Genomic DNA, 22332 nt, shown 5'->3' on the forward strand with positions numbered 1-22332 from the left:
TTTTTTTGTCCCACAAAACAATTTGCACACACAAAGTTGACAGCAGAGACTGGTTTAAATTTGTTCATTTATTTGGAACCCTCCTCCAAATCACGTCTGTAATTTTTCCATTTCACAAAATATTTACATAAAAAGATACTTTTATGTTGTTGTTTTTTTTTCTCTTTATGTTGACTGTGTAACGGCTCCTTTTAATGATGACCATTGCTTCCATCTCGCAGTCCAGTCTCGATCTTTTAGAAAAAGTTCATGAAAAAAAATCCCTCCCACCCGTCTTTATCTTCCATACTCTCATTTTTAAAACTGCATACAGTTTCTTTTTTTTCCCTATTGTTCTTCTTTTGAGTGCTTAAAAAAACTCTTCCTTGCATGCTTACAGCTGCAAACAGGAAGCCAAGAGCTTGTGTGCTTATTGAGAGGAAGTGACATCTTTGCCCTGAAGGAAGTAAAATTACATCATCATCAAATCCTCTAGATGCTTGATTGGTTTGGCCTGTCCGGTCTCGTCTTACTCTACAATCAAAGAGTCTCTCAAGACAAGCATGAAACCTACAGATGTACCAAAAAAACACAAAGTCATTGTAATCACTAAATGGAAACAGTCTTTGTCAGGAGATTTCCTGCCATGTGGGAAGCATGGCAGCAGGAAGGGGAAGTGGATCCCCATGTCTGAAAGAAGAGTGCTCAGAATAAGCGCTGAACTCCCCAAGGCCGGGGGTCAATCGGCCCTTCAGATTCAGTTCTAGTGTCCCTCTGTGGTTCAGCATCTGTAGTCCAGGCATAACAAGGCGTCCACAAGTGCATTGTGGGTGTTCCATGGAAGAGCGTTTTGTGTTCAAGCCGTAAGTATCCATCCCTGAACTCAGCAAAGAAACGGAAGAAGCGCCATGAAGAAAATTAAAAAAAAGAAAAAAGAAGAGACACTAGGGGATGGCAGTCCCTCTTTAAAGGATCTATCAAATAAAGTCAGCTGGGCTGAGACAAATATGCTAATAACATAAGGCAACTGACCTCAGTACAACTGGAGGTGTGATTATATCAGAGAAACATGAGACGCTAAACTGGAAAAGCTCAACAACACTGCAGGGTATCCTCTCTTTTACCTGTAGCCTCCATGAATAAGATTTTCCACTAGAAGTTCATTTTCATCTCCTGCTCTATAAATAAAAAGATGCATCTCATCCCCTCGTCTCCGTCTCTTCATGTGTAAAATGCTGAGTTGTGCCAGTTGGCTATATATGCATTTTACATATATAATACACTACATAAACACTGACCAAAAAGAAAGAAAATAAAAACACATAGAGATCAACCCTGCCCCCGAATGTGTACTCTAGATCTTGTGTGTGTGTGTGTGTGAGTATTTAAAATGTGTGTTGAGTATAACGGCATTATTTGAGAGTACTGATGTTATTTTTCAGTTAAGTCGGTAAAGATGTGCTATATTGTGGTGCCTGTCTTTATATCCGAGTGTGTGTGTGTGTGTGTGTGTGTGTGTGTGTGTGTGTGTGTGAATCTACTCTGTTAACTGGTGACATAGTGCTTTGTTGAGGGCTGCCCATACAGCCCATAGAAATCTGCATGTCTGTGTGTCTGTGAGGCGTCTATCCAGTCCCTCACTGCCAAGCCCTGCATGGACGGACCTCCAGAGGCCAGGCCTGGGGGTGGGGGGTAGTCTTGGGCACTAACCCATGGAAAGGAGCCTGAGCGTGGGTACGGGGGGTGGCTGCGGTGGCCCGACACGGAGGGCACTCCGGAGCAGTAGCAGTTATCCATCGTACACACCAGGATCTTACGGCCGCCATACTGTGGCAGCACTGCCTGCTGGGAGGAGTGGGAGGAGCTGCTGCCTCCGGGAGGAAAGTGCGAGGAACCAAACACAGAACCAGAATGGTGGTTGGTCAGCGAGCCACTTCCACTTCCTGCTCCACTGCTCTCGCTGATGTGAGGCGGGCCGCAGGGGCCAAGAGGCTGCTGATTGGTGGACTGGCCTTCACCAGAGGCAGAGCTGGAGCCCAGGTACGGTTGCTTGGCTAACGATGAGGAAGATGATGAAGAGGAGGAACCGTCTTTGAAACCTGGTGCTGTATTTTTTCCAACGTTCCCGTTACCTTCTGGGAAGGCGGTGGAATGTTTCCGTTTCTCTGCTCCAGAGCCAGAACTCTGGCCGCTGGGATACGCAGGAACAGACTGCAGGAAGGTCGAGGGAGGAGTGAGAGGAGCTGCGAGCAAAGAGAAACCAGGGTAAATAAGTGGTAATTAAGGGAAAATCATGTGACTGTCCTGTTCTGGATTCAGCTGTGTCTGATTTTGTACCTTCCAGCGTTCTCTTCAAGCTCTTCTCTCTTTTGGAGATTTCAGAAAGGAACATCTTTGAGTTTAGATTCCCTACTTTGTAAGGAGGGAGACTGCTTCCCACACATGCCTGAGACCTGCAGCAAGCACCAGAAGACATGCAACAGACAAGATAAGACATCTGCTGCTGGCAGCATCATCGGCTTGTTACACAACTTCTCTCTCTCACCTGTCTGTGAGGATTTTAACGGGCTTGGTGTTCTTCATGAAGCTCAGTTCCTCTGCCTTACTGAAAGCTGTGTGGATAGAACTCAGCAGCTTCTGGGCCTCGTGACGCTGTTCTCCCAGAGCTAGAACCTGGGCCGCATTCTCCTGGCAGAACCGTGCCTGGGCCCGCTCCAGAGCCTCCATTGTCCGACCGAGATCCTCCTCCAAGAGCTGGTGCATCCGCTGGTACTGCAGGCGCACCTCTTCTTTAAGCTCACAAACCCTGTCCTGTAAAGAAACACCGACACAAACATCAAAACCACTGAAACTGTAGCTTGTATTATGTAACACTGGGTAGACTTCACGCCCACGCAGCGGGGTGCGAAAAACCTACCTCCACCACACACTTGTCAGAGTCCAGTTTGCAAAGCTGCTCTTCGATCTCCTGCACCCGCTCCTCCACGCGCTCTTGCTGTCGCAACAAGCTTTGCTGGGGGGTGAGAAAGAGACAGGAAAAAAAAAAAAAGACGAAAGTCTTAAAACCCCGGGATGTTGTGACCTCAGCAAGCGTCCCCGCCCCATGCCTGAGATATTAGGAGACGGCTAATTTAGTCCCCATCCAACACACAATCCCTGTGGGGGAGGAGGGAGGGTGTGCTGTCATAGCAACCAACAGCTATTTTGTGTTTGCATTAGTGAGTGAGGACTAATGGGGGGGGGGGGGGGGGGCAGAGATAAATGGGCATAAGGAGGCAGAGAGAGCTCCCCTCTCTCCTTAGTGCACCTTCTTTATTTGCTCTCTTAAAACATCTCGTCACACAGCTGAGGCGGCTCCGCCTGCTACGCCTATGTTGTGACAACACTTGTTATTTCTGGGAGGATGAGGATGATGATGATGATGACGATGATGATGATGGCAGCATGTTGTTGAAGCCAAACTGAGATGCTCATCCAATTTGCTTATGGCCTAAAAAAAAAAAAAAAAAAAAAAAATCTCCACATCATTAAAAAAAAAAAAATCCTTTATGTTGCTCCCATTATTGTATAATCACAGGGATATCACTGGCACAGATACGCTAATCCTTCATGTTATTAATATTTAATGTGAAAAACTAATCTTCTTGGCTCATCCTTTAGTGATAGATGGAAGGAGGCAAAACAACGCGGTTCTGCCGATGTGATCCAGATTCAAGTGAGCAGGAGCCTGCAGTCGTGTTAGCGCTTTGAGCTAAATGTCAGCGTGCAAATATGTGCACAATGACAGCGCTGAAGAGTAGCATGTTAGCACAGGGAAATTTGCTAATTAGCGGTGAAACCTTCTTAACGTGCCTGATCAAATTATTGGGTGAGTTAAAGTGACCTGACGATGGTGCCGGCTCACAAGAGACGTGACTCAAGTCATTCAATTTTTCATCATTAAAAAAACAAATGGCTGAAGGAGAAGTCAGACACAGAGGAAGGTTTCATCCTTTGGGGATGTTGATGAGATTCTGAAAGGGACAAGATTCCCGCAGCGGCCATTTTGACTTGTCATAGGAGGGTAAACACAGGCGGAACCGATCCAGTGATTTATGGTCCGGTTCTATTTAGTGTATCATATCCATTCCACAGAGCCGGGATGCACAATACCAAAGTCCCAGCCAGTCAAAATGGAACAGGGCCATAATTAATGTTATTAATTATACCTGTGTTTACCCACGTCAAAATGGCTGCTGTGAAAGGAACCTACTTTAGTCAGCGTCTGTGCAGCATTGGACTCCACGCAGTGACAAAAGAAGCAGAATGCATTGACTAAAATGCTCTCCGCTAACCTGTCTGCATCAACTAATGATGATTTAGCCTTCTAGTTTCACGCCATTTAAGTGCAGCTCCTGAAATAATCCAGTCACCGTCGCTCATCTCAGACTTGATTCCTGCTTGTCAAGTATGAGACTGTAAAAGTAAAACAGCAAGCAGAAGAGGAAGTCCTTGCCCACTCATCTGACTGCACCACAAACAGGATTCTGGCCTTTGCCACGGGATCGGTTTAGACAGATTGTGAGTGATCATATTTCATTGCAACAGCCGATCCATCATCAAACTGATCGGTATAGCAGCTCATTTCATTGAAAAACATCGGATCAGTGGCTATATAGAGGCATCGTGATCAGACATGTTACCTGAGCCCTGAAATAGTACCGCTGCTAACAGGGAGAATAAAGGAATGCATCGATCATTAATCCCAAACCTTATTTCCCCACACAAAATGAAGACGCATCCCCAGACACCCCACCCCCACAACACCACCATCGTCATCACCATTATTCAGTCATTCCAACCAAACAGCTGATCTTATCATTAGCTTCCAGTGTGATCAGCTGCTGTAGAGCTCGTCGTCAGGAATGAAAACCTGCATACTCTTGGGCCTCAGTAGCACATGGTTGGAAACTGGCCTAGATAGCTCTCTGTCTCACACACTCTCTCACACACACACACACACACACGCATGCACACACAAACATACACACTCAAGCACGCACGCCATGTTAGATCCGGTACTGTGACCTGGTTGTGCTGATTGATTGAGTTAGGCTCCGAGCAGAAGCCAGGGGAAAAACAGGGTTGAAGGAGCCCAAGCTTCCCAGGGGGAGGTGGCAACTAAATGTATGGGATACCTTTGGGGGAGGAAGGGAGGGCAGACAGAGAGAGTGTGGGGGTATAACTAGGGGAGGGCACTCTATAGCTGTCATTTCACTACAGTGTCGTTTCCATCAGAGCCACTAGAGCAGGAGAGGAGGGCCAGAGGGAAGGTCAGGCCTTGCCTGGAGTGGCTGGTGTATGGTGAGTGGGTGAGGTGGATTTTGGTGGGAGGGGGGATGGTGAAGGTGAGGAGGGAGAGGGAGTGGCTGTAGGGAGGTGTGCGTGTGTGAGGGAGCATATTCAACGAGGAGGATCCATTAGCGGTAAATAACATATTAATTCATGTGAAAGGGTTAATGGATTATGGAGAAAACCAATCGCAGCGTTGCCCCCGATCCTTGGTGTGACAGCAGAGCTGGTGAGTCTTCACATCCTGACACGTCTCGTCTGGTGATTCATTGTTTTAGTGCGTGATGTTCCTGAATTATTGCCACACTTCAATAAAAAGCTGTGTTCAAGTTCAACTCTGCTGCGTTTGCTTGATAGAATTGTCATTTGTTTAAGGCTACAGGAAGCAGTTCTTGTTTCAATGGAGGTGGTTCAACACAACAAAGACACGCCACAAGGAGGAAAATGAATCCAAACATTAATTATTACAGTTCCTATTCCGGTATCAGATATAACTCCAATCGAGGCGGGCATGCATGTCGATGCATTGATCCAAAACCATGTAATTTATCAGTACTGAAACTGGACCCTGCTACTTTCAAGCTAGCGCTGTTGTCTCTGACTAATATTACAGGTAATCAATTCTTCTTCATGGCTATAAAATCGAAGCCTGCGCAGGAAGTTGTGCAGTGCTTCTCCTGGCAATTATTCTTTAAGAGGGTGAGGAAGAATTGATTAATATGCAACGTTAGTCAGGTGGAGCTAGCAAAATGTCAATGACGTGTCAATATTTTACATTCCACCAATGAAACATTGACGTGTCGAGGACGTTGTGTCAAGGGTTTCGCCATAGGGTGACGTCACATCCTCACAGGGCGAGCGGCGTTCATGCACGCGATATATCTTTAAGGTCAGCGATCAGTGCTCGATATCAGCTGATACTCAAGTTCAGGTATCAGGAATCTATAAGGAGAAGAGATGGAATATCGGAGTCAGGCGCTGATGTAGACAAGAGTCGGACTTTGTCCGCAGGTCAGATATTGGAACGATGACGCTGATGAAGACCCAGGTTCTGTCCTACAGCTTGTGCCGTTATCATGAAACTACTGAAATGACATGGGAGAGATCCCACGAGCCATCCAGTTCAAATAAATTACTTTTCAAATACATTTATGGAAATTTTTGAGTATATTTTTTTCTGTTAATAAGAGGCGCTGCGTGGTTTACGACAGGCTCGCGATGTCACCTCAAATATAATGCTAACGATAAGGATCACGATCAAGAAAACGGGCTCTGGTACTGGATTCCGTATTTTAAATGGCAGAAGTGCATCAGAATGGGACCTGAGAGAATGTGGATCGGTGCATCTTTAATTAGGAAGGAACAAATTGTGTCAGAACATCTCTAAATCCGATTTATCCATCCAGCTCTGGCTGTAATTACATGGATTGTGAGTTTTTTTTTCTCCCCTCCCATGTCATGCTCAGTCCAATTCTTTTATAGCCCGATTTAAAGGATCCTCATTTATAAAACATGACATCAGTGGGTGTTTCACATCAAAAATATAGGCACAAACATCAGCATCTGTATCCAAAATTAAAAATCCATAATTAATCAGGCTCTAATTACCATCCAGCCAGATTATAAATAATGTAGGAAAAGCTGTAAATGTCAAGGATTTTAGTGATACGGCTTTAAATTTCAGACGAGGATCCACCCGATGGTCCTTCCTGCGCCCCAGGTGACATATTAACTATACATAAAGCTGAATCATAGCATTACTAACAGGAAGTACACCCAAGCATGACACAGTTGCCACCTAAACGGGGTGTTAGGTGAGCATGAGTCAGTCAGTAGTGATGCCCTCATATTTCTCCCTCTGACCTAACTGCTTTGTCACACACCCCTTGGGGAGGAAAACCTGAGCTGGAACAGGCGGTGGCAGCGGCGGCGATCACCAAACCTCCAGGAGGAGAAGAGGTTCATAAAAAAATAAAATAAAAAAAAACCCAAGAAGACCGCAGAATCAAGTGACGAGTCGCTTTAATCCCCCACCCCTCCATTCACACACACGCACACACAACACACAAAACTGGTGATCCCTGAGTGAGGATGCACCTGTGCTGGGGAGATAAGACCCTCGGAGGGGCCCTCATTGTTCCAGCCGCCACTGCATTGTTTGTCATTCCAACAGATGAGAATGAGCCGGGATAGATCGCAACTAAAAAAAAAAAAATGCATGACTAGAAGATAGACTCCAACACGGGCGCTAGAAACACTCCAAACCCAATTGTTTCTCATTACAGGCCATTTGGTGTTTGACTAAGTATGATGATTTAGTGAAAACAAACATTAAAGAAAAGATCATAGCAGCTTTGTACATTAAAACCTCCACTTTTCATCTTCACTGTGGCAAAGAACTGCATTCAAATATTCTCTTTGCTCTGGCGATGTTTGCTTGGCGACTGCCGAGCGTGAAAAAGGAAATCAGAAGTTGTGCGGTGTCAGGAACGATTATCCGTTTAGAGATTCATCACTTTTCATATTGTTGGTATTAGCATACTTTTAGTTTCCAGATGATTTTTTTTCCCCCTACTCAATAATGTACCAGAGGTGGGGAGGGGGGAAAAAAAAAAACACATTAAAGCCTCAATAAAATCTGTAAAATTTGATTCAGCAGTTTTATTTTTCCCTTTCAGTTCCCTGAAAGCTGCGTGGGAACTGCAGATAGTTTGATGTGCATATTTATATTTTTGGATCATTTATACTTTCAAGAGGTTTCAATGTACTGCTAACGTAATTGTTCATGGAGAAACTTTCCATTGAACACGTAAATTTAGACCAAGCCCTGTTTTGGGGGTTTGTTTTGCTGCAAATTTTGGCGCTGAGATCATCGGCCGCAAGCATCAGTTATCGGCTTCCTTGGGAAAACGGTATCAGTTGCCCCCCTGGAGTGATGAGGTTATGAGCATGAATCGGTGTCTTCACAGCACTTATTGATTATTGATGAATTACACAAGATGTCTGACATCCGTGTTCAAGCCGACCTTCTGGCGGTTTGTCTGTCTGCGTCATGATGTCTTTACTGTATGCGTATAATGGGAATAATTTTGCTTACTCTTATGTCATTGCGCCGCAGCTCCACATCAGTGACAGCATGGCCATGGCTGGGGTGGCAGCGGGCGAAGCAGCAGTACTGACACACTGCCGTCTGCTCGGCCTCGCAGTGATACAGCCTGTACTCGTCGTGCTGCGGGCAGGTCCAAGCCTTCACAGCCTCCGCCTCCACCAACAGGTGTCCCAAGGCTGAGCACGGCTGCTGCAGGTGAGTCTGGACATGGGACTGGCAGCATGGCGCGTTGCAGCGCAGGCAGACCTTCACAGCCGGGAGCGGAGGGCCTCGGCGACACAGGATGCACTGCAACGCCGGCGTGGTTGCCTTCTCCACGCTCAGGGCGTTGTACTTCTCAACTATGTTGGACAGTTTGTGGTTCTTCTCCAGGCTGGGCTTCTGCGTGTAAGCATGATTGCACTCGGGGCAGCGGGCCAGCGAGGAGTCTTTGGCCCAGGCCTCGCTGATGCAGCCCCGGCAGAAGTTGTGCTTGCAGGGCAGCTGGATGGGATCTGAGAACACGTGCAGGCAGATGGGGCAGATGAGCTCCTCCTCAAAACAGTTCCTCCACGTCTCAGCCATGTCAGAGGCCATCATGGTGCGGGCAGGCATACACTAACTCCTCTAGGTCTCTGTCTCCCTGTCCTCAGCACAGGAAACAAACTGAGATTTAACAAACTAGACCCTGACTGAGTATTGCTTATTGCAGCAGCATGAAGGCAAATTCCAGACCAGAGAAAACGTTGGGGCGAGGATGACAACACCTTGGTTATTTCAACACACACAGCAGGGGCTGATGTTACACAGATTACAGTAAATGGTGCTTTCCTTTCCTCTAAATGACACACACACATACACACACACACACACACACACCCTAGGCCTGCCTATAGACCTCCTGTGTGTTCAGGCCTACAGGAAGCTAAAAGCCTGCCAGCTACAGGTAAACCATGAAATACAGCCAAGGCACAGAGACCTAAATATCTACACAAATATGAAAATGATCCAGAGTTGAAAGTCACTTGATCCCTCTTCCTGTCGGCTCAGGCCCTTACACCTTGAGAGCTTCTTTTCACTTGGATTATGATTGACTGGACCAATTCAGACCAACAAACCAAGCATGAAAACCAAGAGAAAGGACTGCTCTAGTCCACACCCTGATTACTAGTCTCACACATACACACACGCGCACACACACAGCTTTTAAAACCTGAAAACGGTTTGATCAGGACCTCAAGGACGCTTGAATCCCTCAATAAACACAACGCAGCCAAATGCTTTTGTCCGATTAATCATATATCAAATAAGTATTCAAGGAGCCCTCCCCCCTTCTTCACCAGCAATTCAATTACAACATGACCGTGGATATAAAACGCCAGATCAGATTAATAACCCAGCAACCTCCAACCTCTCATTATAAGCGTCATTTCTGCCTGATGAAAAACGCCTGCTATGTGGCACAGCTCGCATATCTGTACACAAGGCCTCGGCTTTTCTACCAGTTTTCCCTCTCTCGACAACAAAAGGGCCCTCTAATCTTATTAAATAGAAAAATCATACCCGGACCATCATTTCCAGGCTGTTTACTGCATAGTTAATCGTTTTAAATAGTCGAGTCCGGCTCCTGCGCACAAAACAAAGGCTTTTTAGGATCCGCAGGAATGTTGGCTGCGGAGCCTTTTGGTCTCCCTTCTGCCACACATCTATCAAATATGACCCCGAAATGTTATTAGCAAAAAAACAAAAACAAAAAACGAAATCAACCAGGGGTCTCGTTTTACTTTGGTGTCCACCTATGTCGCCTTTTAGCCTTTAGCCAACCGCATATTTATCTACTTCCTTATCTTGATCAAATCGTCTAAATTACCTCAGACGTCACCTCACCATTTTCTACCACAGGTACAGAATAACACTAGATGAGCACTATTTCCCCGCAAGGGAGCTCGTTACTCGTACAGAACATTATTAATCTTTAATTATTTTCAAACAACAAAACAAAACAAAACCAAACCACCAAACTGCCGTATTTATTTATCCAGCTATTAAAATACAAAAATATACCCTGCTAATCTTAAAGGGGACGTCGCTTTTTTCTGTCCTTGTTAGGGGTAGCTGTCATCAGCCATCTTGCAAATCCTCATAAAAAAAAAAAAAAGAAAAAACCGAGATATCCGCCGTGGAAAGGCTGGAGGCTGTTTCACCAGAGCTGCTCTTCGATAGCCGACCCACACGGCCACATTACCGCAGAAAACTGTCGACTTAATACAAGGAAAAACAACCGTTTTTTCCCCCCCTTTCTTTTCTGTCTTTGTTGTAGGTCCAAAGGTGCAGTCTTGACGTGGTTATTTAGTCGTGGCCATATTTGGTCACCGGTCCGGTTGAGAGTCGAGTCCCGGGTTTATAAAAATCCAGCACGGTTGTGAATAACAATTTGAGTTCTCTCTCTCTCGCTCTCTCTCTCTCTCTCTCTCTCTCTCCCCCCTCCTTTCTTTCTCTGTCTCTATCGGTCAGGCTTTAGAGAGAGGAGGAATGCAGGCGAGCTGGACTGGTGTCTAAAACCAAAGTCAGGGAACCGCTGTAACGTCTGACTTCCGGTTTCGTTTTTCAAAATAAAACTCATTTCTTGAGCCGTGAACAAAAAAAAAAAAAAAAAGAAGAGTAATAGGAGCAGGAAAAACTGAGTCACTGTTACAGGAATGTCAGTTTATCATCAATGACAAATATAAATTATTAGAAAATTACAATAATATTCATAAAATACTGTAAGAAAATACCTCAATAATAATAAATACCTCAAATCTATTTGAAGCCCTTTGAGACAAACTGTTTGTGAAAACGGGCTCTACAAATAAAATTGCCTTGCCTTGCCTATTTATCTATCATAATTACCCTGTTTGTATCCATCAGAGGCAGTACTAGGGGGGCCAACAGGGGCTAGTGCCACTTCAGAGTACTGACCTTGGACACCCCCCTATGTAGATTACAATAATAATTATAAAATGAGGCTATTGCTTCTTGCCAAAGCACTGATGCGAAAGGTGGAACAAATATGTAGCTTAACATTCCAGTCGGATCCCTTAGAGCGGGACACAACGGATTCCAAGCGATTCAAAACAAGTATAATCAACCAGTTTTCAAGGAAAAAATACTGATACTGTGACAAACAATGTTATTGAACTTCTTGTGATATTTTATGTTGTTTTGGTGAGTTAGTGCTGTACTGAACTTAGAGGAATTGCAATAAACTGCCTTGTCTCTTCTGACTTGGGTAAGATGGGCCCCTCTGTCAAAATAACTGGCCCCAGGCTGGCCTCACTAGTTGATCTAGTCTAAAAATCACCACTAGTGTCTATGTAAACTAAAAATCACCAGATGTGGCTCCGGAATACACGTTTTATTAAGGCTTCATTATTTCACAAACATCTGGGAACTGTAGTTTTTCAAAAACACTGCATTTATTGAAGGATTTTTTTTTTTTTTTTTTTTAGGAATAACTCTATTCACGTTTGGTTCTATACTGAGTATCAGGGGCAGAAGGACATAGGATGAGAACTTTAAATAAACCACAAATCTAACAGTGTAAACTGATGTGCTGCTAAGTTCTGATAAACAATGTAGGTCGTCTGTTCATTTTCCGGAGCATCGAGAATTTTTTTTTTAGTTTACCGGTGTCAACGATTTAACATTCGTAGAACATTCCGGGATACTCACAGTGTGGAGTTTTTAAATGCCAGGAAGACTTTCAGCAAGCACTCAAGAGAATATTTTAGGGGAACACAAAGAAAGTTCCCTATAGGTCCCTATAGGAAGTTCCTGTAATGTCACTAAAAAGTTCTGCATACATTATGGGGAAATTGAACCAAAGCTCTTGTGATGTTCTGAAAATATTCAAGGAACATAGTTTACAAAACTGCCAGAAATATCCAATGTACATTCACCCTAACAATTCCTTAATGTTCCCACAAGATTCCAGCTGCAAGAACTGTTCATCTTGATTACATGGAAACATTTTATCTGTGTTTTAAAAGGTCCACTTTGAAATGTTGCATGGTGGCAGTACAACAACCAAATCGGAGCATTCTCCTACAGGGAACCAAACCAGAACCAATTTTTTGAGAATATCGCAATGTTCTGTAAGGGTTTGGGATGTTTGTTCCCTTTAGGGAACAATAGACAAGGTTCCCAGAATGTTACCTCCTATGTAGGCAGTGCAAGCACTGCTTTAGAGGAGAGTGTGGAGCAAGGAAACAGGATCCGTACCTGCAATGCATCAACGTCAGAACATCTAATGGAATAAAAGTATGAGTTTTATTTTGAAGCTGGATAGTCGAGCCTCCTCCACGACTGCAGCTATGCCTGGCTGACCTGACGCAGTTTCTGGGCAACATCAGCTCCCCCCTCCCTCCTTCCGGATCAACGCTATGGCTGTCACGTGACCTGTCACACAACTGATGTGTGTCACGTTTTAACCAGGAGGAGGGACCAACTGGGGAGGAAGGGCAGAGAATCATACTTAAAGGGCTTACTGCATTTGTTAATGGCCTGGATGTTCATGGTGTTCCTCTGGGCAACACTGCTTATCTGTGTGTGTGTGTGTGTGTGTGTGTGTGTGTGTGTGTGTGTGTGTGTGTGTGTGTGTGTGTGTGTGTGTGTGAGATGCACGAAAATGAAAATATAACTTCCCTAATCGTGTTTTCTGATTCACACTTTTTGCCATCAGCAAATCCCAAACGCTCAGACAAAAAAAAGGCAAAAAAAGAAAAAGAAAAAAAAAAGGCAGAAATGCTATAGAAGTGGCTCAGCTCCACCACAGTACACTGGTTTCTGAGAAAAAATAATTACATAAATGACTGAAAAATGCCTTAATGTGTTTCATGTATGTAGGAAGAGTATTGGCGGCATCCCATTTAGGAAAAATTATCAGAAAATAAGAGTGCTGCAGGGACTGCATAGGCTATTTTTGTGTGCCAACAATATTGAATCTTGTACATTCAATCTCCAGATGGATTTTATCCAGAGAAGTTAGCAGCCTTTGCCTTTGCCTTCTGTTAAAGAGGGTGATGCTTTCCAGGGTATGGTTTCTCTTCTGTTTCTTTCTTCTTCTTTTTTTTTCCCCCAGCAGCTTACAGTCCTGCAAAGGTTAGACGATTCTGATGTTTGGGGGTACACGGTGAGGACACGTTATTCAGAATCTACCAGAACTTTCTAAAATCAGAGCTGGTAATGTAACAATGCAACGTTCCTCCTAGGCTAGGAGACTGGTGAATATTCATTTAGTGGATAAATGCTGTAGAGCAACATTTTGAAATGTCAAAGCCTTTGGCTTTGATATATATATATATATATATATATATCAAAGCCTTTGGCTTTGATATATATATATATATATATATATATATATATATATATCTCCCCCCCCCCAGGTTTTGGGACTCATTCCTGCATCGTTTCTTCCTTGAGCCACGTGCTAAGCTTCTCTGGCCCAGTGCGCATCTGCTCCCATAGTGTGCTACTTCCACATCTGGGCTGATAACGGCTCAAACACAAATCATACTCATCCAACGCTAGCAGAAGACAGCAAGAAATGGTCCAGGATTGACTGCTACCAAGAAGGGAACATGTCCAGAGCTGTATAACATCCCCGATCCATGATGGCGTCTACTGTATGAGGGCGAGGCCTTCAAAGAGGATCAATGCAAGAACCAAACTACATATTTGTACAGGAGCGTCAGCTGTCCTGTTGAGGCACGTTGTGTTAAATTTAAGTTTTGTTCGGGTTTTTTTTATGTTGATGATCCTGACTGTCATTACCAGGATTTAGGTTTTGAGGAGTCATTTGACTGGATTTAGGCTATTAGATCAGATCAGATCATGTAATCCAGTCTTGGTTTTGTTCTGGATCAACCTTTCAGAGCGTACTGTTGAAAAGTTTTTTTTTTAAAAGTTTTGTCATTTTAAACCAGTCCCATTTTTGTGTTGTTCTTGTTGCACGTGCTCCATTCATTTCCTTGAATGAGACCTGATTCATGAGGCCACCCACTGCACAAAACAGTTAAGTTGATAAAAAAAATGTTATCCTCTCAAAGGAATCCTCCAAGTAGCCGCCTATCGCTGTGTAACAGACGGGATCAAAGTTACTTCAAAATAATGTGTCCCTTTTTGTGGGAGTTAACTTTTCATGTTTTAAAATGGGTTCAAAATAAGTAAAATGTATTTATTTGCTTTTACTATTTTGTCGTGGGTCAGACAACAAGTCTGATCGTGTTTGTAATTTTTTTCTTAACAATATCATTTTTTGCAGCTTCAAAATAAAAACAATGAGTGACCCCCTGCGGGCTGTTGGCCCTTATGAAGCAACAGCAGCCTACATTGTTTTATGTCCTTGGGTTTCAGTTTTACTTTTGAGCTTATTTTTTCAAAGCAACATTAGATCAGTCCGCCTTGATCCAGATACAAAACTGATAAGATTACGAAACCTAGACACAGTACTCTGGTTGGTGGGATGGGCACTGCAGGGTAGACGAGAACATCTCTTTCAGGTTTATTCTCACAACATATTGTGGGGGTTTCTAAGTGCAGCACTGCCTGAGTTTTCCAGGGGTTTTCCAGCAAAGGGAGGGATTCAGTAGTTCTAGTAATCTCATTTTCATTTCGAGACGGTAAAAAAAATCAGACGGACACCTGACTACAGAAGTGTCTCTAGGAATTGAAGCAGGTCAACTGGATATAGTTATATGTCTGGAAGACGTTTCGCCTCTTATCCTCGTGGCTTCAGTTCACGTTGTTCCCATAGATAAGCTGCCTTGTCTAGTTAGACTATCTGCCTAGTCTAGTTAGATTAGCTGCCTAGTATAGTTTGACTAGCTACCTAGTTAGTTAGACTATCTGCCCAGTCTAGTTAGACTATCTGCCCAGTCTAATTTGATTAGCTGCCTAGTTTGTTAGCCTATCTGCCCAGTCTAGTTAAGATTAGCTGCCTAGTATAGTTTGATTAGCTGCCTAGTTAGTTAGACTATCTGCCCAGTCTAGTTATATTACCTGCCTAGTATACTTTGATTAGCTGCCTAGTTGGTTAGACTAGCTACCTAGTTAGTTAGACTATCTGCCCATTCTAGTTAGATTAGCTGCCTTGTGTAGTTTGATTCGCTGGCTAGTATAGTTTGATTAGCTGTCTAGTTAGACTATCTGCCCAGTATAGTTTGATTCGCTGCCTAATATAGTTTGATTAGCTGTCTAGTTAGACTATCTGCCCAGTATAGTTTGATTAGCTGGCTAGTATAGTTTGATCAGCTGGCTAGTTAGACTATCTGCCCAGTATAGTTTGATTAGCTGCCTAGTCTAGTTAGATTAGCTGCCTTGTTAGTTAGACTATCTGCCCAATATAGTTTGATTAGCTGTCTAGTTAGTTAGACTATCTACCCAGTCTAGTTAGATTAGCTGCCTAGTATAGTTTGATTAGATGCCTAGTTAGACTATCTGCCCAGTATAGTTAGATTAGCTGTCTAGTATAGTTTGACTAGATGCCTTGTTAGACTATCTGCCCAGTATAGTTTGACTAGATGCCTAGTTAGACTATCTGCCCAGTCTAGTTAGATTAGCTGCCTAGTATAGTTTGATTAGATGCCTAGTTAGACTATCTGCCCTGTATAGTTTGACTAGATGCCTAGTTAGACTATCTGCCCAGTCTAGTTAGATTAGCTGTCTAGTATAGTTTGATTAGATGCCTAGTTAGACTATCTGCCCTGTATAGTTTGACTAGATGCCTAGTTAGACTATCTGCCCAGTATAGTTTGACTAGCTGCCTAGTTTAGTTAGATTAGCTGCCCAGTCCAACCAGACGGTGAGGAGCTCAGGTATTTAACCCTTTATGGGTGAACAACCCAAATGCAGCTCGTTAGCGCTCCATGGACTCGTGACGACCGTTGTGGGAGTCATTAGGCTCAATCTTAACAAATGTCATCATTGGCTTCCTTTACCCCTCTTTCTTCTCCGGCCACAATGTGCACACTGCTGTCTTCAAAGGAGTGTGCCTCTTACGTTAGGTGTCGTCATCCAGGGTGTGGGAGTCTGAGAGGTAGTTGTAGGCAACTGGACTACTTTTTAGTGTAGAAGACATTTCAACTCTTATCTGGGAGGCTTCTTCAGTTTTGAAGGAAGGTGAGGGACTCCAGTGATTTACCCATGAGGGGATCACCTAGGGGCTCGGCCAGAGTGTCGTTAGCTCCCTCGTCAGCCTGGGAGTCACCTGACTCACAAAGGGCCGGGTGAGCGGCCTGTTGAGGGTCGTTAACCCCCACCTTAGACCAGGTGGGATTTCAAAGGAGCACTGTAGGTGGCTGATGGATGAGGCCATAGGCCCCCCACCTCTGTTCAGTCAGGGTCCCTCAGCATGTACATAGCCTCCTTGACACCTCCCTCAAACCATCTGTCCAGAATGTGTGTTCTCCATCCATCCATTTTCTATACCGTGCATCTGTTTGGGGGGTGGAGCCTATCCCAGCTGACACTGGGGAGAGGGAGAGGGGTTCATCCTTGGACAGGTCGCCAGTCTGGCACAGGGCCATCAGGAGCAATTAGGGGCTCAGTATCTTACCAAAGGATACTTGGACATGGGACATGAGGATTGAACCAACAACCGTTGGATTGCTAGACGGCTACTCTAACGCTGAGCCATGCTGCCCCCTTGTGTGTTTGTGAATTTCAACATCATATTAATTCCTCCTTATCTTCATTACCATCATATCATATATAACAGTGGTTCCCAACCTTTCACAACTCAGGGCCAACACCTCTGACGGCTGGCGACTCGCCATCAGCGTCTTGTCTCCCATTCCTTTTAATTCTCCCTGTTGCTTGCCAGCTCTCCATCCTTACACTCCAGTTTCAGCCATCGGCATCAAGTGTAAACAAGTCAAGTGCAAAGCAGTCCCACTGCAAAGAGGTCCCGCCGATGATTTCCACTCTCTCGTTTGCTTGTCACATGTCTACTACTTGAGGGGACAAAACAAAGATATTATTTTCACTATTTTGTTTTTCAACATGTTGAGACATTCTACAATGTAACTGTGTTTTGACGTTTAAAGCATATTTCTGTATCCTTTTTAAACATTCATAACATTTCCACGACGAAAATCCTACATTAAAGGACGTTGAAACAGATAGTAACTTCATCATGAGCTTTATTGTTCGCTATATTCCCGTTTAAAGTAACAATATCGTGTTGCACATGCTTTATTTCACAGATAACATAAGCCCCGCATCAGCAAGGAATCAAACAATTAGGTGTACCTCTTGTTGTCCCTGTCTAGGAAAATCTTCAAATAAAGGGCGAAACATTTATACTATCTGAAGATAACAATAGTGTGTTAATGACCATTTTGCGCACAGATGATTTAGCCTTCGGTGGAACCACTGTCGGTCACGGTGTGTTGTAAAGTTTATACCAAATAGAAAAAAAAGGAAGCGAGAGTCACATGATCACTCGATGAAGCACAATCGGATCGTAGAAATGTACACTCTGCCGAAAACCACTTTGTAGAGATCACTTCGTGCTTCATGACAAAACTTCCACTCTCGTTTGCTTGTCACATCTCTACTACTTGAAGAGTCCAGATATTATTTTCACTATTTTGTTTTTCAACGTGTTAATACGCTCAACACTGTAACTGTTTTTTACCGTATAAAACATATTTCGTTAACTCTTTTAAATTTTCGTATAACGTTTCCACGACGATCATCCACAATGCATTACAATATCGGATTGCGTAACTAACTACATTTCTACAATTGCTTAGCCTCATCTGTAAAATACTTACTAACAACGTCCCCCTATTTGATAATTATACTTTACAAGAGCAGAAAGCCCCGCATCAGCAGGGCATCAAAAAATTGGGTGAAACTCTTGTTGTTCCTCTCCACGGAAATCTTTAGTAAAAGGCGAAAGATTTATACGATCTGAAGAGAAACAAGAGCGCATTATCATCTAGGGTGCGCACAGATGATTTAGTCTTCGGTGGAACCACTGTCGGTCACGGTGTGTTGTAAAGTTCATACAAAATAGAAAAAAAAGGAAGCTAGAGTCACATGATCACTCAATGACGCACAATCGGATCGTAGAAATGTACACTCTGCCGAAAACCTCTTTGTAAAGATCACTTCGTGCTTCATGACAAAACTTCCACTCTCTCGTTTGCGTGTCACATCTCTACTACTTGAAGAGACCAAAGATATTATTTTCACTATTTTGTTTTTCAACGTGTTAATAAGCTCTACACTGTAACTGTTTTTTTAACGTTTATAACATGCTTCTATTAATCTTTTAACTTATCATATAACATTTCCACGACGATATCCCTGCTTTGCTGAACGCTAAATTTTCAGATGACGTCATTGTGAGCCTAGCTGCAAGTACTCAATCCTTCTGCATTGAGCTTGTCTAAAAGTTAAACTTTACTTTTTTTCACAAATACAAAAAGCCCCACGTTGGTAGGGCATCAAAAATTGGGTGAAACTCTTGTTGTTCCTCTCCACGGAAATCTTTAGTAAAAGGCGAAAGATTTATACGATCTGAAGCGAAACAAGAGCGTAATGATGGAGAGTACGCGCAAAGATGGCTTAGCCTTCGGTGGAACCACTGTCGGTCACGGTGTGTTGTAAAGTTCATACAAAATAGAAAAAAAGAAGGTAGTCACATGATCACTCAATGACGCACAATCGGATCGTAGAGATGTACTCTGCCGAAAACCTCTTTGTAGAGATCACTTCTTGCTTCATGACAAAACTTCCACTCTCGTTTGCTTGTCAGATCTCTACTACTTGAAGAGTCCAAAGATATTATTTTCACTATTTTGTTTTTCAACATGTTAATACGCTCTACACTGTAACTGTTTTTTAACGTATAAATCATATTTCATTAACTCTTTTAACTTTTCGTATAACGTTTCCACGACGATCATCCAGTTTTACAAATCATTGCAATATCGGATTGCGTAACTAACTACCTATCTACAATTGCTTAGACTCATCTATAAAACACTTACTAATAATATTCCCCTATATGATAGTTGTACTTTACAAGAGCAGGAAGCCCCACATAAGCAGGGTATCAAAAAATTGGGTGAAACTCTTGTTGTTCCTCTCCACGGAAATCTTTAGTAAAAGGCGAAAGATTTATACGATCTGAAGAGAAACAAGAGCGTGTTATCATCCAGGCTGCGCACAGATGATTTAGCCTTCGGTGGAACCACTGTCGGTCACGGTGTGTTGTAAAGTTCATACAAAATAGAAAAAAAGAAGGTAGTCACATGATCACTCAATGACGCACAATCGGATCGTAGAAATGTACACTCTGCCGAAAACCTCTTTGTAGAGATCACTTCTTGCTTCATGACAAAACTTCCACTCTCGTTTGCTTGTCACATCTCTACTACTTGAAGAGTCCAAAGATATTATTTTCACTATTTTGTTTTTCAACATGTTAATACGCTCAACACTGTAACTGTTTTTTAACGTATAAAACATTTCTGCAACTTTTAAATTTTCATATAACGTTTCTATGATGATCATCCAGTTTTGCAATTCATTGCAACATCGGATGGCGTAAGTAAGAGTCTTTCTAAAATTGCTTACCCACAGTTCTCAAGCACTTAATAACAATGTCCCACCGAATGTTAATTGTATTTTTCAAGAGTAGAAAGCCCCACATAAGCAGGGCATCAAAAAATTGGGTGAAACTCTTGTTGTTCCTCTCCACGGAAATCTTTAGTAAAAGGCGAAAGATTTATACGATCTGAAGAGAAACAAGAGCGTACTGATGGATAGTACGCGCACACATGATTTAGCCTTCGGTGGAACCACTGTCGGTCACGGTGTGTTATAAAGTTCATACAAAATAGAAAAAAAGAAGGTAGAGTCACATGATCACTCAAAAACACAGACGGGTCGTAAAAAATGTAAAATCTGCCGAAAACCTCTTTGTAACTTTGTTACTTCGCGCTTCATGGGACCGCGCAAGGCATGATGGGATCCCGTTCAAAAGTCCGGAAATACTAGTGTTCAACGTTGATGTATGTATATATATATATATATATATATATATATATATATATATATATATATATATATATATATATATATACGGTTTATATATATATATGACATTAAACAATTTTACAAGTTATTTACAGCACTGATTGTGAAGAGACGTTATTAGGATAAAATGGGCAACAAACAGAATACTATTAAATTACTCTTTCGTCGTCCTCCGCTGAGGACGGAGGATATTGCTAATAATGAAGCCATTAATACATTTATGAGGTCACAGGCATGAATGTCCCTACTTCTAGCGTTCTTACAGGTTTGTACTCGTCTAAAATCTTAAGTTAGTTTCACCTTTGAGGTCTTGGTGTTTATTTTCGCAACTTTACAACCCAACCAAAGTAAATTTCTGAGTAAAATGCAATTACAACTGTGTAAAAACTATCAACTCATTTTGACATGGTAACTGTTAAATGTAACCAACCAAATGAATAAAGGGTAATGTATGATTTTTTTTTAATTAGCTTTGTCGTGGTTCTTGCTAATATTTGTGAAGTGAACCACTGAAAAATGTAACTTGAGCCCAAGTTTCAAATTAGAAAATTAAATTTATTTAACATGGCTGTAATAGCGGTTTTAATGAAAATATTGACAGACAGATTTGCTTACCAGGCGGCAAATTGAACGGCGATAAAAAAAAAACCAACAACAACAACATGGCTGTCAACCAACCGTCGACGCAGGCCGCAATGCATGATGGTCAAGGTCTGTCGCTACAGCTCCTAGCATCTGGTGCTCCTACAATACGTTAGCAAGTAAATAAGATTGATTTAAAAGTTTTAGGAGCTCTCCATTTCCAGACAAATGTTCATGTGGTGAAAATGAAGTTAAAATAAAAAAGTTAAATGTAAATTTGAGACAGAATGAGAGAGAATTGAGGAACAGAACCTCAATTCAAGCTAGCACGCTTTTTACTGATATTTCAGTTTTTAAATTTATTAAAAGATCATTCCAAGTGTTGTACCTAAAACAAACACACTCAACCTAAGTTCTCTACCAAACAGATAAAGATATAAATGGAGACAAGCAGAAATACTACATGAATTTATTATGGTAAAATAAGGTTAAATACATAAAACAGGAAAATAAAAATTAGATCAGTTGCAGTGCAGTCAGTTCTTAAAGATCCTTTGTCTACTTAAGTAATAGGCGATTCCAAACAGAAGCAGCATTCATGCAGAACTACAGCTCCCTGTGGTTCAGCTTACCATTGCTCAAAAATACATTTACATTGCACTGTAGTGCACAAGGAAGCAGAAAAAGTATTGCGTGTTGTATGGGGTTTTGGGGGCCAAGACAAGAATTTTTACATTCCCTAAACAGAAAACCACAGAAAGAGTTCAACATTTCTTACCACTGAGTATCCAGAAAATAAAAGTCAAGCAGTTCAAGTCATATGAGTCATGTAACTTTTAATTATTTCGAAACTTTCTGTTTTAACAGAAATAATGCAAATACAAGTGCAACAAACAAAATATCCACATGGATTAACCGCCTGAGAAGCCCAGAAAAAAGTGGTTAATATGGATGGGAAACACCCCCAATAATGATACAATAAGATATCAAACGGAGATATTTGTCCACTCAAAGTTGTGTAGGTCTGCAGCAGAGACAAAATACAGTTGGTAACAATTCAGTTTCCACAGTGACAGCCACATAGACCCATTTAGGTTATTTCCTTCCTTTTATGTTACTTCCGCATTATTTTTCTCTCTTTTTTTGGACCATTTTCAACATGAGGACAGTCTCTCTCTCCCTCTCTCTCTCTCTCCCTCCCTGCTTGACCTTTTGATCTACCTGCTAATTCGCAAAACAATGAAACGCAATTATAATCG

The 22332-nt window shown here is 42.5% G+C and overlaps 1 protein-coding gene, 1 long non-coding RNA gene and 4 other non-coding genes across 7 annotated transcripts; all 6 read right to left on the reverse strand.

Moving 5' to 3' along the window:
- Positions 1 to 55: 55 nt before the first annotated feature.
- On the reverse strand, positions 56 to 10968 carry trim8b (tripartite motif containing 8b). Its single transcript, XM_086195631.1, has 6 exons — positions 10463 to 10968; positions 8408 to 9041; positions 2897 to 2992; positions 2525 to 2790; positions 2317 to 2432; positions 56 to 2222 (listed from the first exon to the last, which is right to left on the reverse strand). Exons 2-6 carry the CDS (start codon positions 9011 to 9013, stop codon positions 1525 to 1527), a joined length of 1782 nt encoding a protein of 593 aa, XP_086051757.1. The 5' UTR covers positions 9014 to 9041; positions 10463 to 10968; the 3' UTR covers positions 56 to 1524.
- A 1559-nt stretch (positions 10969 to 12527) lies between these two features.
- LOC147239860 (uncharacterized) lies at positions 12528 to 21176 on the reverse strand. Of its 2 annotated transcripts, none has more exons than XR_015111531.1 (3): positions 21107 to 21176; positions 17168 to 17391; positions 12528 to 12887 (listed from the first exon to the last, which is right to left on the reverse strand). It is a non-coding gene; the product is annotated as an uncharacterized LOC147239860 (long non-coding RNA). The 2 variants fall into 2 exon arrangements; XR_015111532.1 differs by having other exon boundaries at positions 12528 to 13532.
- Positions 18262 to 18374, reverse strand: LOC147239861 (U5 spliceosomal RNA). Its single transcript, XR_015111700.1, has one exon. It is a non-coding gene; the product is annotated as a U5 spliceosomal RNA (small nuclear RNA).
- LOC147239862 (U5 spliceosomal RNA) lies at positions 18876 to 18986 on the reverse strand. Its single transcript, XR_015111703.1, has one exon. It is a non-coding gene; the product is annotated as a U5 spliceosomal RNA (small nuclear RNA).
- LOC147239863 (U5 spliceosomal RNA) lies at positions 19486 to 19598 on the reverse strand. Its single transcript, XR_015111702.1, has one exon. It is a non-coding gene; the product is annotated as a U5 spliceosomal RNA (small nuclear RNA).
- Positions 20096 to 20208, reverse strand: LOC147239864 (U5 spliceosomal RNA). The gene has a single exon (XR_015111701.1). It is a non-coding gene; the product is annotated as a U5 spliceosomal RNA (small nuclear RNA).
- Positions 21177 to 22332: the final 1156 nt, after the last annotated feature.

The sequence above is a fragment of the Aulostomus chinensis genome, chromosome 23 (genome assembly GCF_037954235.1).
Source record: "Aulostomus chinensis isolate RoL2024-O1b breed Wild chromosome 23, RoL_Achi_v1.0, whole genome shotgun sequence".
Taxonomy (NCBI): Eukaryota; Metazoa; Chordata; class Actinopteri; order Syngnathiformes; family Aulostomidae; genus Aulostomus; species Aulostomus chinensis.

Excerpts from the sequence above, each read along its gene's own strand:
- trim8b (XM_086195631.1), bottom strand. The coding sequence starts at position 9,013 with ATGCCTGCCCGCACCATGATGGCCTCTGACATGGCTGAGACGTGGAGG. Across the intron at positions 2,993-8,407 it reads TGCGGCGCAATGACATAAGA|CAAAGCTTGTTGCGACAGCA; the intron begins GTAAGCAAAATT and ends CTCACCCCCCAG. Across the intron at positions 2,791-2,896 it reads CTGACAAGTGTGTGGTGGAG|GACAGGGTTTGTGAGCTTAA; the intron begins GTAGGTTTTTCG and ends GTTTCTTTACAG.